This window comes from Apis florea, unplaced genomic scaffold (assembly GCF_048593485.1).
Source record: "Apis florea isolate Af1SG1 unplaced genomic scaffold, ASM4859348v1 contig_2291_pilon, whole genome shotgun sequence".
Lineage (NCBI taxonomy): Eukaryota > Metazoa > Arthropoda > Insecta > Hymenoptera > Apidae > Apis > Apis florea.
In genome coordinates, this window is record NW_028256553.1 from 4,778,221 (window position 1) to 4,794,403 (window position 16,183).

The following is a 16,183-nucleotide window of genomic DNA, read 5'->3' on the forward strand; positions in this document are numbered from 1 at the left end:
TCTCATCATCGTGATAGTACATCATCTGTTTGTTATCATCATGTATTCCAAATAATTTACATAATTATAATCGAATAATAATCAAAAATCTTACATTTCTTCTTATGAATATTTAAAAAATATAGAATATATGTAAAAAATGTATAATATTTAACAAATTTGAAACAAAAGATACTTAAGAATACAAAAATTTCCAAATCCGTACATCCAAGCTGAAGAATGTACATATGAGCATTGATTTTAAGAAAGTGATATAACTTTGAACATTCAGATTGAAATTAATTCGAAAAGATAAAGTTATACTTTATATAAGAATCCATCCAGAAAAAAAAATAATTACATCAAATCGGTTGCCTCTTGAAACCGAATTTTTATTTGAGACAATTTCTTACATTATCAATAATTTGACAAGTATGTTTATCGATTTAAATAAGATACCCTTTTTAGATATTCTCAGGAACACGATAATTTTTCTGAAAAACTCTTGATTGATCGCTAATAATGACGGATAGAACATAGATAATTAAAACTAATGATTCGAAGGTATCATGGCTATCGAAGGAATAGGACAGTAATGAAACGGGGAAAGAGAAACAAGACAAGATGGAACGATGGTGGATATTAATGGACAGGCTGTGATGTCGGATTATGCCAAGGAATCGCGTCGCTTGATAAGGCTGAACTCCATTTAAAGCCCGTTGAATTCGCAACGGCGACTCGTGGTTGCTTAGGTAAACCAAAGTGGTTCTACCTTTCGCTTAACCTTTTCTTCATTCTCGTTACTTTCACATACGATCACCGACCCTCATTCTCGGTGACAAAACGTTATTCTATTTAAAGATCAGTCCGGTTATCGATCTAGACGGGTAACTGTATCGAAGAATGTCCGCACGTGGGCGGTTTAAAAAAGTTTTTTCAACGTGGCAACAAAGTGGTTGAATTAAGCATTGACGTAATGTGCCTGTTAAAATAAACGCTTCGTAAAGATAACGATTGATGGATGGAAGAGAAAGGTGACAGATGTGTTGTTTGAAAAAAAAAAAAAAATGGATAACTTTCGATCACTTTATAAAGAAAAAGTCGTTCTTCGTTCCTTGTAGACAATGTAAGAAGTATAATACGAACGTAAAATATGTTTATGCGGAGAATAATTTAACTTTAATGTATCGTTATTTATTTGATTTCGCATTTCTTATTCCCTAGACTTTCTTAGAGGTATAATAATCAAATAGATTATTAGAATTTTTTTCGCCTAATCCAATTTCTTGAAACAATCGTATGATAATAAAAACAAGAAAATAATTGCAAAAATAAAAATTCCAAACGAACGATTTCGACTTAAACGAAAATCGGATTGCTTGTTATTCTTATACTTTAATTATAAAAATCGTGCATACACGAGAGAGTGTATGTTAAGAAAAATATTACGCAAGATTTAAACGAGATATTCAATTAAATGCGAAAATATTGATTCCACAATAATTATAAAGTTTCTCTTTTCCTTTCATAGTCACTTATCCTTTCTCTAATCGCATCCCCGACGAATCATTACCTTTTTTTTCACGCCAAGAAAATGAACGCCTCTTTCCAATCTTGGCTCACTACTCACGGAAAGAAGAATCGAGCCGTTACAACCAGGAGTCCGCTCATTATTGTATGCACGGTGCCAATTATATAGTAATCAGGCAGGGAATATCGAAGAAGCTTTCACTGGATGATCTTCTCTTCGACTTCCGGTTAACACAGTGACACTTTTTCCTCTACCGTTCCGCTTGAATGTATAATGTACATGCATACACCAACTTTGCGTTTCCGGTGCAACGTACAGGGGGGGAATTTTAAACGAGTGTAAACTAAACGAAAGCATTTTCGGTCGTTTTATTATTAAACGGTGCACGAACACGATTTATAATATGTGATAAACGATTGGCTGTGGCCGAGAGAACGACAGGACATTAATTAATGCGTGGAAGACAAATTATCGGTTATGATTAATCTATACAGTAGAGTGTGTAACACCAGATTGAATACAGGACAATTGTTGGCATTTCGATATCTCGCTATTTAACGAAGGATGATGTATAATGTGATGTGAAGTTAAATAATTCGAATAATTTATAGAAAATACTTTTATTAACTGATAAAAAAAAATATATGTTCAAATCTCAGATTGAAAATTAATAAAATGTTACGATCGATTATAAATTTTTCTTGGATAAATATATTCGAGTTTAATGAAATTAATTGCAATATAATGTTAAGTGGAGAGACATAACATATTATCCCGAGATAGACGGTATCAATAAATATAATATCTATCTTAACGTAGAATAAAAATTTTTAGTCATAATAAAAACCGTCTGAATTGATATATTTTTGCAATTGTTTGCAATTTTAATCGCTACATAATAAATGTAATAAATCGAGATAAATGGCGTATATAAATAACTTGTCTTAAGAGGAAAATTTTTAATCGCAGCAAGATCTGAATTATTTCTTTGCAACTGTATAATTATAACAATTTTATGAAAAATCTGGTATTCTTTTTTCATTTCGATATAAAAATATATGTATATATATTTATAAAGAACCAAAATCAAAATCTTTCTAATAAAATAAGAAATAATAGAAATTTGATGGAAATAATTATAAAATATTTTATATAATACCATTTATAATATATTTTACAATATCATTTATCTTTTCTTTTTCTTCTATATATCATATAAAAGATTATATTATATTTCACTTCAACATATTATTTCATTCTATCGAGCGAATCGATCAAAAATTTTTCTTATAATCTTCGATGAAAAATCAGAAAAATATTATAATCTTACGTAATCAGTTCCCTGAACATGACGTATTCTTAGACGTTGAAACAATAAAAGGTTACACGTACATCGTATAGGAATATAAAAATGTTATTTCAGAGTAAGCCAGTTACGTAATCGTTCAACGGCGTGATCGGTAGTCTCAAGTTAATTAATTCAACGATTCAGAGAAGTTGAAACGGTTGGAATATTCGCGAACGTTATTAATAAAAGTTGATAAGTATACGATGAACACGAAAAACACGACCAGTTAAGCATCGTTCGTAACAGCTGTTCTCTGAATAAACACACGAACGTGTATATGTGTGCACGTATTCTGCTCGGTAATCGAGAATGTGTGAAGATCATTTTAGTAGCGGTTTAGTGATAAATTATAACCGATACGTCCACCTTGAGAGTTCGTCTGAGTTGTTACTTATCAGAATTAATCAAATTATTGATAAACTAGAAGAGATTCGACTCATCATTCGGTAAAATATACTATAATATTGTATAAAGAATATTATAAAGAAAAAAAGAATTTATGAATATAAGTTCACGAATAGGAACAAGAAAGATTTTCTTTTTTCTTTATCATTATTATTTTTAATAATTCCTTATCATGTTTAACTTGGAATTATGTTTTTTATAATATTATGGAATTGTTCTGAACAACTGGATATAATAAACACGTTTCTTGCTTATTATTGTAAAAAAGGCATACGATATAAGTTTTAAGTAATGATGCGGTTCAAAAATAAATAATGAATTTTTAGAGAAAAATATCGCATCACGATCAAATATTATTTCGCTTATTTTGAAAATATTTTTTATATTAAGAATATTTCGATGCTCTTTCGAATAAATCAGAAAATAATATTTTTGCTGACTTAAGAAGTTTTATTTCTATCGATCAATGTAAGCTGTTGATAACCTATGACCACAGAGAAGTTGTTTTGATATAAACAAATTTTGTATTATCAATTTTAAATACACGCACACAAAAAAAAATATGAATGTTTGAAAAATTTTAAATAAAATTTTAAAATAAACAAGAAGTATTTAAAAAAATTAGGAAATTCGGAGCAGAGTAAGAAAAATTTCCTGAAATTTTTTTTATGAGATTTGATATTTTCACACAGAAAGTAGTAAGTAGTATGCTTAGATAAAAAAAAAAAAAGTTTAACCTTTTCCTTGTAGTGAAACATATCGATCGCAACCTTCTTCTGAATTTTAAGGTAAATAAATGAAACTATTATTTAGAAAGTAAACTAACGAGACATACGAACGACATGATGCCTAAATGTAAATAGGTTTTTATCGGTTTACATAAATATACATATTTTCAGTACTATGTTCTCTCGCTTGTAAATACCTTATCATGAATATATTATCATAGATATGTTTAAAAAGTACCTGCTATAAAAAATGATGATTTTTAAAAGAATTTTCCTTCATTATTAAACGTTTCATATAAAAAAAATATGAATTGATATTCTTTGGAAATTTATAATCTTTCTTTTTTTAATTATCTACCATTATAATTGAAAAATATATAATAGAAAAAATGGATGGGACATGAGATAGTTTTTTGTATTTTTTGATTTAGAAATTTTGAAATAGCTACATACAAATAAATCAAACAAATAACTTTAAAAGATTTCATAATAAAATACGTTATATAAACATAAATATATTATAAATAAGAAATAATTAAGACATTCTTTTATTTTTAAATTAGACATATTGAATAATAATATAAGACAATGATTAATATAACTTTTAAGAAAAATTATATTATAAAATTATGAATGTATATAAAATTATTAATAAATAAGTTTTACAAATAAATAATATAAAATTCTTAAATACCATAACATATTCACAGTATTTGTTCTTTAATAATCATATATGAAAATCTTATTCTGCAGAATTGCAATGCTCATGAAACAGCAAGCATAGGATCCATAGTTTCAAATTGCAAACTTCTTTGTTTAGTTTTCATCTAACTCAATGTTTGAAATCTATTTAATTATTTATTAATAAATATCAAGTGTTTCACATTATTACTAATTTTCTATCATATATTATCTCCTTTGGGTAAAAATCGCAAAAAAATTTAGACTAAATTCATTGAAATATGTATACGCAAAAAATTTCTTTTGCAACAGAAATAAAAACTACAACTATTATTTTACAACTATTATATACTAAAAAATTATTTTGATATTTTTAATTATTATTAAAAATCTTGTATTTCTATTATATTATGACAGAAAGAATAAATATAATAATATTTTTCTAAATCAGCATATCGATTGAGAATTAAAAAATAATTTTCAATTTTTTTGAAAAATTGTGGATAATTCTAATTTAATTTCTTTCAATATCGCTCTAGTTTTCTTTTTTTTTAAAGCAATCATTTTTTTTATCATTAAGAAAAGATTTCAATCGGTGAAAAAAATATACTTTGTTTCTACAATTTTTGCACTTTCAAATAATCAAAATATATTCTATAAATATGAAGAAAATATTAATAATAGAGTATAAATAAGTTTGTTTGTTGTTTATCATATTTAATATTATTCTAATATTGTTATTTATTATTTATTAATATTTGTCTTACATATTTTCTATATTAATATTGAATGTTTAACATTGAATAACTAACTATAAAAATCATATTAAGAAATAAATGAATACAAAATATCGCTTTTACTACATTTACGAAACACTGAATATAAAAAAAATTTTTTCTAATATTCTTATCAATTTTATCGTATAATACTGCTTCTTTTTTTTTTTTACGAAATCAAATTTAATTTATCAGCATAGGATTTTTTAAATCAAAATATATCGTTTTGAAGTTATTTCAGTTTTATTATATGGATAAAATTTATTGAAAATTTCATTTTTCTAATTTCCTGCTTGAAAAAATAAATCAGAATATTTATGAACTTCTTTTTTATTGTTAAAAGTGGTCAAAAGTGAAGTATAACTTTATAACTTCGAATATACTTCAATCTAAAAAATCTTATGATGATAAATCAAATTCGACTTTATAGAGGAAAAATAGTATACATATATTTAATTATATAATAAAAAATTAAAAATAATAAGTGTATTTTTATCCGGAATATATATAACAGGAAAAAATAATAAATAGAAAGAATATAATATTTTCAAGCTTCCCCAATTGAAATCTTGTCTTAGTGATGAAATAAAGTTTTTTTAAAAAAAAACTAACATGATATTGTTAAAATTGAAAAAAATCATTAAGCATTTACTAAAATATTTTAAAATAATCAAATCCTGCATTTTTTTATATTTTTCGTTATTCGTTACTATTTATCTTGGAACACCCCGTATACAATAATTTGAAGTAAAGATGAAATAAAGATTAACTTCAATGAACATTGCACACATACCGTTTCTGAATATTTAGAACGATTAAGACGATCGTAATAGTAATGATCAATGATTGTACAAAACTGTTATCATTGCAAAAAATTTTTCTCAGTCAGAAAATAACTTTAAAAATAAATATTGACACGCTGCAATGTGAAATTTTTCCGGGAAGAGATTAATACTTATAATATGTATATAAATGAAAATATCGACTTTATAAGTTTTTCTTACATTTTCTTGAATGATCGATTTATGTGTAATTTTATACAATTAACATTATACATACTTAGTCATCATATGTATCATTCGATATTTATAAAAAAAATATATCGATTTTTTGTCCCTATTGTGATTTTGTTTTCGATAATATTTAAACAAAATTTTCTTTTGCGCGCAATTGATCGGTTATCACGAAAGGTAAACATTTACAAAATTTAAAATCGAATATCCATTAATTCAAATATATAAATATCAAATGCATGAAAAAAAAAATGTGATATTGACGAAACAAAAAATTTGTCGATATAGATAAATATCGATCTCTTTAATATTGTGGATTAATAAATGGTAAAAAAAATTGCAGAGAAAATAAGAAAAAAAAAAATAAAAAGTTAAACACACTTGCGATATTATCTTCTTTCCTTTGCACAAACCCGTCCATTATCAAGAAAATTATTTCTAACGTCATAAACAACTAGTATTACCATAAATTTAATACAAAAACATAATTTGTTCAATATCAGTTTGTTTTTTACAGTTCGTTTTTTACAGTTATCGTATACTCGATGTCATATCACAATACCATTAAAATTCAAAGCCAAACATAGATACATACATAATTACGTATTTATACCACATTCTAATGGATTCTAACAGAATTCGAGCCTTGTCGACATCACGATATCGAGAGAACAATGTCGCATCCTACACAATCCGCACCTTGTCTCAGGCGTGTCGACCAATCGATACTCGTGCCATTGCTCCGGAAGTGATCCTTTTGATTCGAGACGGCCAGTTAAAATGACGTCATTTCGAACAAAATAAGATTAAGAGAACAGTTATCGTGTGGGTGTATATAATGGAAACATGGGCGCATTAAAAAGCTTTAAGGAGGAAGTACGTTTCATAGTAGGCTAATGCTGTTACTGTCTTACCAACTCAAAATCAACAAAATAGTTCAAATCGATGCACAAATCGACTTTATAAATATAATATACGATATATAATGTTTACACAATGCTTGTAAATTATGTATTTTTTTTTTATTAACTGGCTTTTTATAAAAATAAATTTATTACATTGCTCGCAAATATCGAATATATAAAGGCGAAACGACAGTTATTTGCAGTTAGAAATATTCAACGAGTTGTACGATAGGTAGTTCGAGAAAAAGAATGTATCGCGTATTTAAAAATGCCGTCCGTTTCTAAATGGAAAAATACGGCAAATTAATATATTCCAGAACACTGATTGGCCAACACCCTAGATCGCATATGGACACCCGTTATGCTAATTTAATATATATCATTTTGTATAAATTCACTGCTTATCACAAGCACTTTATATTCTTATCGACTACTATGATGCATGCATAGTCCGTCTATGGAACACAACATTTTCAAAATCGGCAATGACATCGATCAAGTTTTGCATTGCAACATTACAATGAGTATCGAAAATCATTGCATTACCGAACGCTGTATTGCGAATAAATTTTGCACATTGACATCGTTACACGTGGTAGTTAGATTCATGAAATAATTATCTACGAATCAGTCGGTTCGCCATAATTCGATGGAATCGATCGAGCGTACGCGCTTGTCGAAAAGATTCGATACTTCCGTTTTAAGCTCTTTTTCTTTGGGTTAATGACACCCACGACATCAGCGCACGCTCGAAATCGCGTGTGCGAAAGACTATCGAATAATATAACCCCAACGACACATGAATCAGCATGATTTGCACATAAACGCAAGTTTCAAGTTACGTAAGCTTACCTGCATTAAAGGCAGAACCTGGCCAAGATTGACGGATTTGTTCGTTGCCTCTTTCCTGGGTGCTTCGTCCTTTGTCTCAATCTTCATTTCCGTCTCTCGGTCCGATAATCGCTTTTCAACGTTACGGTTCACTTCCTCCATGATAGAAATAATAATCTCGCAAAATGAAAGCTGATCTCACCACTTCTTCTGTCGTCGTAAGAAAGCGAGCAGTGTGTTCGAAGTCTAGGTTAATAAGCGATGATCGATCGATTCACTCTCGAACAGAGAAACGATTCCGGAATGTTCTTAGCAACAAGAATTACTCTTGGAATTCACACTTTTAACGTAACTCGTTGAAACTCGGACTTACTGTAATGTCACGTGGTCGAACAGGCAAGAAAATCGAGCCAAGCAGACGAAACGTTCATATATATATATATATAATGTATATATATATATATATATACGTACACGGTAAAGGGAAAATTGGGAAAACAATTTAACACGACACGCGTGTACACGAGCCGTGCGTACGCTCGAGATTTACGATCAAGGAAGTTAATGACGATTACGAAAAGAACAAGACAACCGGCGGGATTCGACACTGCAAGAATCTCGTGCTGCTCCGTCCCGGCGTGATGTCGCCCCACCCGACTCAAGTCGTACGCCGCGTAACTATCCCCACTACTAACGGAAAGCTGCACGTCTGCCCGAAATCACCCGAAAGCTACCGGCGTCGTCGTTTCAACGGAACCAGCGCCACCGGCAACGCGGAAAATGCAAACGTTGCCATGCGACGCAACGCTTTTCTCGCGAACTAATTTTCGCTCGGTCTCTACCACCAACCGACCAATTAACCCTATCTATACACTGGACGCGATAGTGTACACGTTCGACGAACCCGGTGAATGCATACATGTGTGTAAGTAATGCAACGGGAGCGCTACAGTTTCGATGTATTTTACGATATAGTAGTAGTTTGGTTAAATCTTAGAAATGCTTGGTGCTTCTAAAGTTACTCAAGATATTATAAGAAAATTTATTTTATTAGTATTTAATTTGAATTGGAAATAAACTTCGTTTTTAATTATACAATACTGGTATTAATCGTAAAAATTGTTTCACTAATTCTTATATTTTTTTACAATATTATAATTATTGAATATTTTTAGAAATAAGTAGAATTAAAAAATTTTATCTATCATTTCATTTATTAATTGTAAACTTCTTTTATTAAACTAAAAGAAATCATTTTTATTACGATTTATACGATTATATTTACGGATTTTTATGTCTTATTGCTTAAAAAATATTATTTTGTATCGTATTTATATATATTGGATATCATCTTAGAAAAATAGATTGGATATATCAGAAAAATTTTAAAATATTTTATAATAAAATTACATTAGAGATTCTATTTATCTAAATTTTTTTCTTATCAATATGTAAAAATCCATTATATCATTTTTTTATAACAATGCAATGATTTTTTTTAATGAAAAGAGAATTTCTCCAATATTTTATTTACTGTTTAGCTAATTTTTGTTAAAATATGGATCGACATTAATAATTTTTAGAAAGATTAGAAAAAATAATTTTTTTTTTTTACAAAAAATTTCGCAACATAAATAACTCAAAATACTTATCTCTTTATCAAAGAACGTTTAAGTGACAAAACATGCTTTCAATCACGCCATTGAAAGAGATATAAGATTTTTAATTAAAATATTGAAGAGTCTCTACCTCGAATTATATAACATAGAATAAAATAAGATTAAAAAATTTGGATTATTTTCATATTTTAAGAGATGCATTAAAATTATAGATTAAGATTGTGGCAAAATTACAAATTAGGTTATTTATTTATTTACTGTAAGTATTATATTTAAGTAATTTATAATAATTGATCCACAAAGAAAAATTAAAAATATTATACACAGTTATATCTATATTTATAAACTATTTTATCGTTTTTATATCACTATAGATATACTAATTATCGTATAATATAACAATACAACAATAATTAATAATTAGAGATTAATTTAATTTTTCTTTCTTTTTTTCTTAAATCAGATAATATGATATATAGATATAGAAATTTAATTGCAATTGATCAAATTTAATTGACATAATTCAAATAAATCATTATTGCGTATCTTAAAAATTTTGTTATATAAATCAATGTCAATATTTAGATATCTTGTCAATTATTATCTTTAAGATTAAATTTTTCTTTCTTAAATCATAAAAATAGATTACAAATCATTGTAATTATACATTTTTTCTCTAAAAACCAATTGCAAACTTAAATCCATTTTTCTCTTATTAAAAATCTCTTTCCTCAAAGACTGAATAATTTACGTTTGATAATGCAAATATCTAATCGCATTTCACATAAAACGTAATTGACTGTGACATTCCTTATCAATGATTCTCATTCTCTCAAACGCACCTTTCTTCCTAGTGTATTTAAATCATAAGATAGAAAGTATATACATACGTATTAGAAGTGTCGATTAATACCAAGTGTTGATTAAGATTTAGTCGACGAAGATGGCAGCCTATAATTTTCCCTCGATGAATAAAAAAAAAAAAAAATCTGACACTTAATCGTCCACATCGAAATTCTTCGCCCTATCGGTTCGATTATTTTCAAAAAGGATTTCCATACAACTAAGAGAAGTCTTATTAAGATCATGCTGCGTTGATTTTGTCGGGATACTTTTTCCTTCAATACGATCGATTTACCATACATTATCATATTAATAAAATACACTCTCGGTCTCTATCGAGTAACTTTTTTCATTGAATCGAATATGTTTTCCTACAGACAATCCAGCTGTTACACGCCTGCACGCACCGGCTGAACCGAGCGGACAGACACGTTAAATGCCACTGCACCTTCGCTGCATTGCGTATCGGCCTCGTAGGTAATCAACTTCGCCCGCTTTTGTACATGGAAATTGCATCCCGCTTCGTGTAAAACGAACATTCATCGGGTACGAGTCAGAGAAAGTTATTTCCTATTTGCTTTCGCTATTTATTTATTTGATAGAAAAAACGTAAATGATTTTGACTTTTGAAAGTTCGTTATCAATTGAATAATCTGATAAAAGTATCGTGATTGGTGATGATAAAGAATTGATTATCAGGTGAATGTAATTGAAATATATGATTCTAATAGTTATATAATTATAGGATAACTAATTTTCTGATTGAGAAACATAACATCTTTGATAAAAAGTGGTTATCTAAAAAAATAGTTGATGATAAGATTCTAACATTTTAATTATTTAGAAGAAATATATTGATGTATAATATAATACTGTTAAAGTTACGGTTCTTTTTGTATTAAAATTTTCGAGACTGAAAATTATTTTCTTATCGACTCTGTAATAACTTTTACTTATTTAAAATATGTAATTATTCAAAAGTTCTTGATAAATGGTAAAATATTCGAGAAATAGAAACTTTGCAAAGTTTCTGGATTCATAAAGCAGGAATGCATTGTTCGGTAGATTATGAAGAATGATTTCATTTTCTCAATGCCTTTTGTTTCATCTTTATTATTCATAAAATTAATAAATATAGTTTATTATTATATAACTTTTAAATTTCAAAATATATTTTTTTCTGAAATATTAAAACTGTATAACTGAGGTTAATAGAATATTTCCTTTTAATATATCTATCGTTTTCAAATGCCTGTGATACATAGCTTGAAAATTAAAATTTTATAATAAATTCATATAAAGAAAACACATCCTGATAATAATAATAATACATAAAATTGATTTTTTTTTTATTATATCAAGTTAAATTAAAAGAATATGACATTCAATATAATTGTAAAGTATAGAAAAATACAGACATAATTTGCCTGATCAAACTCTTGCTTCTAATTTGAATCTTGTTTTTACAAGGAAATACTTCTTTTTCTTGATATTTCGTGTTACCATTTGTTTTTCTTTGAGATTTTATGTTTTTATTATTGGCAATAAGTATAAATGAAATAAAAAAAACTCTCTTTTATAATTCATGTTATATTAGATAAAATATTTCCACAAGTTATTTTTATTATTCGTTGAAATCACTTTGCAACAAGCACACGTACAATAAAAGACAATGAAAAATTTTAAAAGATTCTTTAAATTGGTTCGTAACCTCAAACTTGCCATGGCAAGTAAAATTACATTACGATAAGATAAAAAAACAACTGTAAATTTTGAAAGCATCGTAAAATATGTCACTGGTCGATCGGTCCGATGGAATTTCACGCACGTGAAATCGACATCCGGCTCGGGTGAGAAACAATATCGGCCCGTGCGTGTGTTGCTACCATTTAATAGAAGCATCGTTCCGCCATTATAATAAAAATCAGTATGATACCAAATCGACATAGCTTTTTGACACTGACATATGCATCGAGATTTGATTTGGATTGAATTAATTAATTAATCGATGTTGCACGAATCACGAGATCGTGTTATAATTGCGATGTATATCTCTCACGTGTGAACAATTTTGCCAAAAATAAAAGAAAAAATAGAAGAGAGGGATAAGAAACAGAGCGGTGATAGCAAGGTAAATGAGCAATTTGATAAGAACTGGATAATCAACAAGTACGGTCACCTCTTGAACGAATGCGAACGAACGACTCCGTCGTTTCAAGATTATCAACCGGTTGGATATCGAGGAAGAATTCATAGTGTTTTTTCCAGTTCAACTGTTATCTAAGAACTTGTTTATTCATCACGGTCTCGGTAATCGTAATTGCGAAGGCAATCTCGTTTAAAATAAGAATGGGCTTTGATTATGTCGGATAATTTCGGCCATCGAAATCTTCTCGAACAGTTATGCTTTTGCAGAGGGATCGATTCATAGGAAAGGTCAGGTTGACGTGATCGGGAATCCGTCAACTTTCAATGAATGTGAACGCATCGGCGCCATATGTTAGCGTGCACGAGCCATTGCTCTATTCCCGTAAAAATCGACTAATAAAAAGACAACTCGTCGACCTTCGATATAGTCTATGCCTCCGTGGCGAGTGGCTCTCTCTCTCGGTCTCTTTCCCTCTTTGTCTGCCCGTGTTCTTTCCACGGTCGTCCTCTCCTGCTTTGACACGACTCGCTTGTCTCTCTCCGTCTTTCCCTCGCCGCCTTTCTCCTTCTTCCTCTTACCGTTCTGTTTCTACGAGCGGTTCACCAGTGTACACCGTTGCCAACTTTCACGTATCATAATACACAGTGAAAGAATGTGGTTTCCCTTTCAAATTACAAAATACGGTGCGAGTGCACATTGCACGCCGTACATTTCCTTCGGCTGATCGCTATTTTCTTTCTTGCCGTGATTTCGTGCGTGTTTTCGATCTTGACTCGATCCTCCGAAGAAGAATCCACTTTGGAATCGAAAACTAGCGATCGTGTACAGATATATTCGAATTATCCCAATTCCTTCGTGTTTGTTCGTTTTATTATCTTCTTGATTTTCGTTATAATAACAATTCATGAATCATTTGTGATCTTCACTTCATAATAAAAGTTATTACAAATAAGTTGATTTGGCTACTATTGCAAAATTTGGTGTTTTTCCAACAGAATTTCGTCGCTTGTTTAATGGTTTCTTTAACGTAGCTGTAATTTGATACATAAGAGATTTGTAACGTAATAAATTTTAGCTTTCTTCAGTTTCACTTCATACCAATCATTTTCACATAAATTCAGTACATTTTGCTTTTGAATGTAATGTTGCAAATAACGAATATATATATATATATATGATATAAAATTGCACTGTTAAAATTAAATTGAAGACTAAATTAATAAAAACATCTTAACAGAGAAAAGAAAAGGAATCTCTTATAAAACATCAATCGATTCAAAGCTCGATTAATCTAATCGATTCAACTATTATTTCCGCACAAATTATGATTATCCTGACAATGAGTAACATTTACGTGTTAGTGTTGCCAGTATACCGACGATCTCTTTCTTCCTCTTTCCCTCGTATGAGGTCGCAAAATCGCGTTCTATCAACGAGCCCGGTTTCGCCTTCTCCAAGGATATAGGTCGACCGGTGCAACACCTGAGACTGAAACCTTGATTAAGATATTACGTTGCCACGCATGGTCCACACACGATCGGCTGGTCGATTTTACTTCTAAAGACAGACTTGACCCAGATATTCTGTAAAAACCAGTAGGCACGTCCGTTCTAATTGCGAATATCGATTCGACGGGACTCGCAACCAACTGGCACCGCCGTCGGCGGCCACGATTTGTATCATCTTTCGATGGCAATTCGCTCGAACAGGAAAGTATTTATGCGCCTGGCCACGACGAATTGGGTCAAGGACATGGTCCACGTTACGGCCATTCGAACAATAAAAGCTATATCGGAGCTCCTTTCAACTTTCCTGTTAAGGAAATGGAGAAATGAACCTAAGGAATTCGATAAAACGGTTCGATGCCTGGAAAACGAAATTAGATTTGAGAGGACCTATGCAAAGAGATTAAACATATTTTAGTGTTACCAAGTGTTATATTAGTTTATGTATGTGTACTCTCGTTTCCTGCGTTTGTGTTAATTGGTTATTTCGAATAAATCGAATGTTATATCTGGTAAAAAGTTTACGACTAAACGTATGATATGAAATTTATTAGAAATTAGTTTTTTAAATTTATTATGCTGTGATATAAATATGAAATACATGGAAATGTTAAATCAATTTGATTTTTTTTTTTTATTAAATGCAAAAAGATAATTTGAAAGAGCAGAAAGATAATTGGATATACAATTAATTTTAATATCAACTTGTGTGAAAATAATTATATATTGATATGTAAATATCATAAAATATTAAGTAATTATAAATATTTGAGTAATGTTCATTTCTTTGTGAATTCATAATAATGAATACTTTCTTTTTATTTCTGTGAATACTTATTTTTAACTATGTTTTTATTTACTTAAAAAACAAAAATTATAAATACTTTTTTTTATATATATTTCATATTAAAATGATTTAACATTCTCATCACATCATATTTCTATTATATACAAAATTTTATCTCAAAGATTATAATATTTTTAAACAATTTCATGTCGAGTAATATCATTTATCATTTTTATATTGTCGTTCATCTATAAATTTTTAAAACAAAACGTTGACAAAAGTCAGCAACTGAAGTTAAAAGGAAGTTAAAAGAAAAAGAGATATATTTTAATATCAATGCTAATTAACAACATTTAAGCTATAAGATGAATTTTATATATTTTCCTAACACTTGCCTAAAACATTCGTAATACATTTGTACTCGCTTGTAAAACGACTTGTACATCGACTTATTTATCATTTTTGTGATTTTTTATTTAATTCATTAACATTTAATAACAAAGTACACTAATTAAAATTCTGATTAAAGATGTATTATTTACGAGAAAATAAATATATTTTAATATATAGATATTAGTTGTAAATAAAGTTTTTCAATCTAGATGCATTTCATAGATATGAATTACATTACATTATGTTAGCATTGAAAAAAATAATACATAAAAATTTTCATAAAGTGAATTTATTATTCTTACTACAATGATTTTTATCATGAAACGCTATACCGCTTAAAAAGTTAAAAATACTTAACAATATTATTAGTGTTTTCTGAAAATATTTTTAATAACAGTTTTCTGTTGACGAAAAGTTAATTTCTAATTTGTTATTTATATATGTCTATAGTTTTATAATTAGATTTAATTTTTATTTAATTATTTGATTTTAGAATTGAAATTTGGATTTAATGGCCGAATTACGTGATATAAAAGAATGCTACATTCTTTATATTACTTATTTTCATTTTTCTTCTAATTTATCTTCTAATTTATCAAAATTTATCTTCTAATATTATGTAATTAATATCGTGTTATTAAAAAATGTATTACATCAATAAATAACGTGAACTTGATCTCACGATTGCAT

The 16,183-nt window shown here is 28.6% G+C and overlaps 1 protein-coding gene across 1 annotated transcript in view; it reads right to left on the reverse strand.

The window, feature by feature from the left end:
• The window catches only part of LOC100866733 (terminal nucleotidyltransferase 5C), a 181,165-nt gene extending 172,469 nt beyond the window's left edge, over positions 1-8,696 (reverse strand). The window contains exon 1 of the mRNA XM_003694232.4: positions 8,219-8,696. Coding sequence (XP_003694280.2) covers positions 8,219-8,359 — 141 coding nt within the window. The 5' untranslated portion in view covers positions 8,360-8,696. The remainder of the gene's footprint in view (positions 1-8,218) is intronic.
• Positions 8,697-16,183: the final 7,487 nt, after the last annotated feature.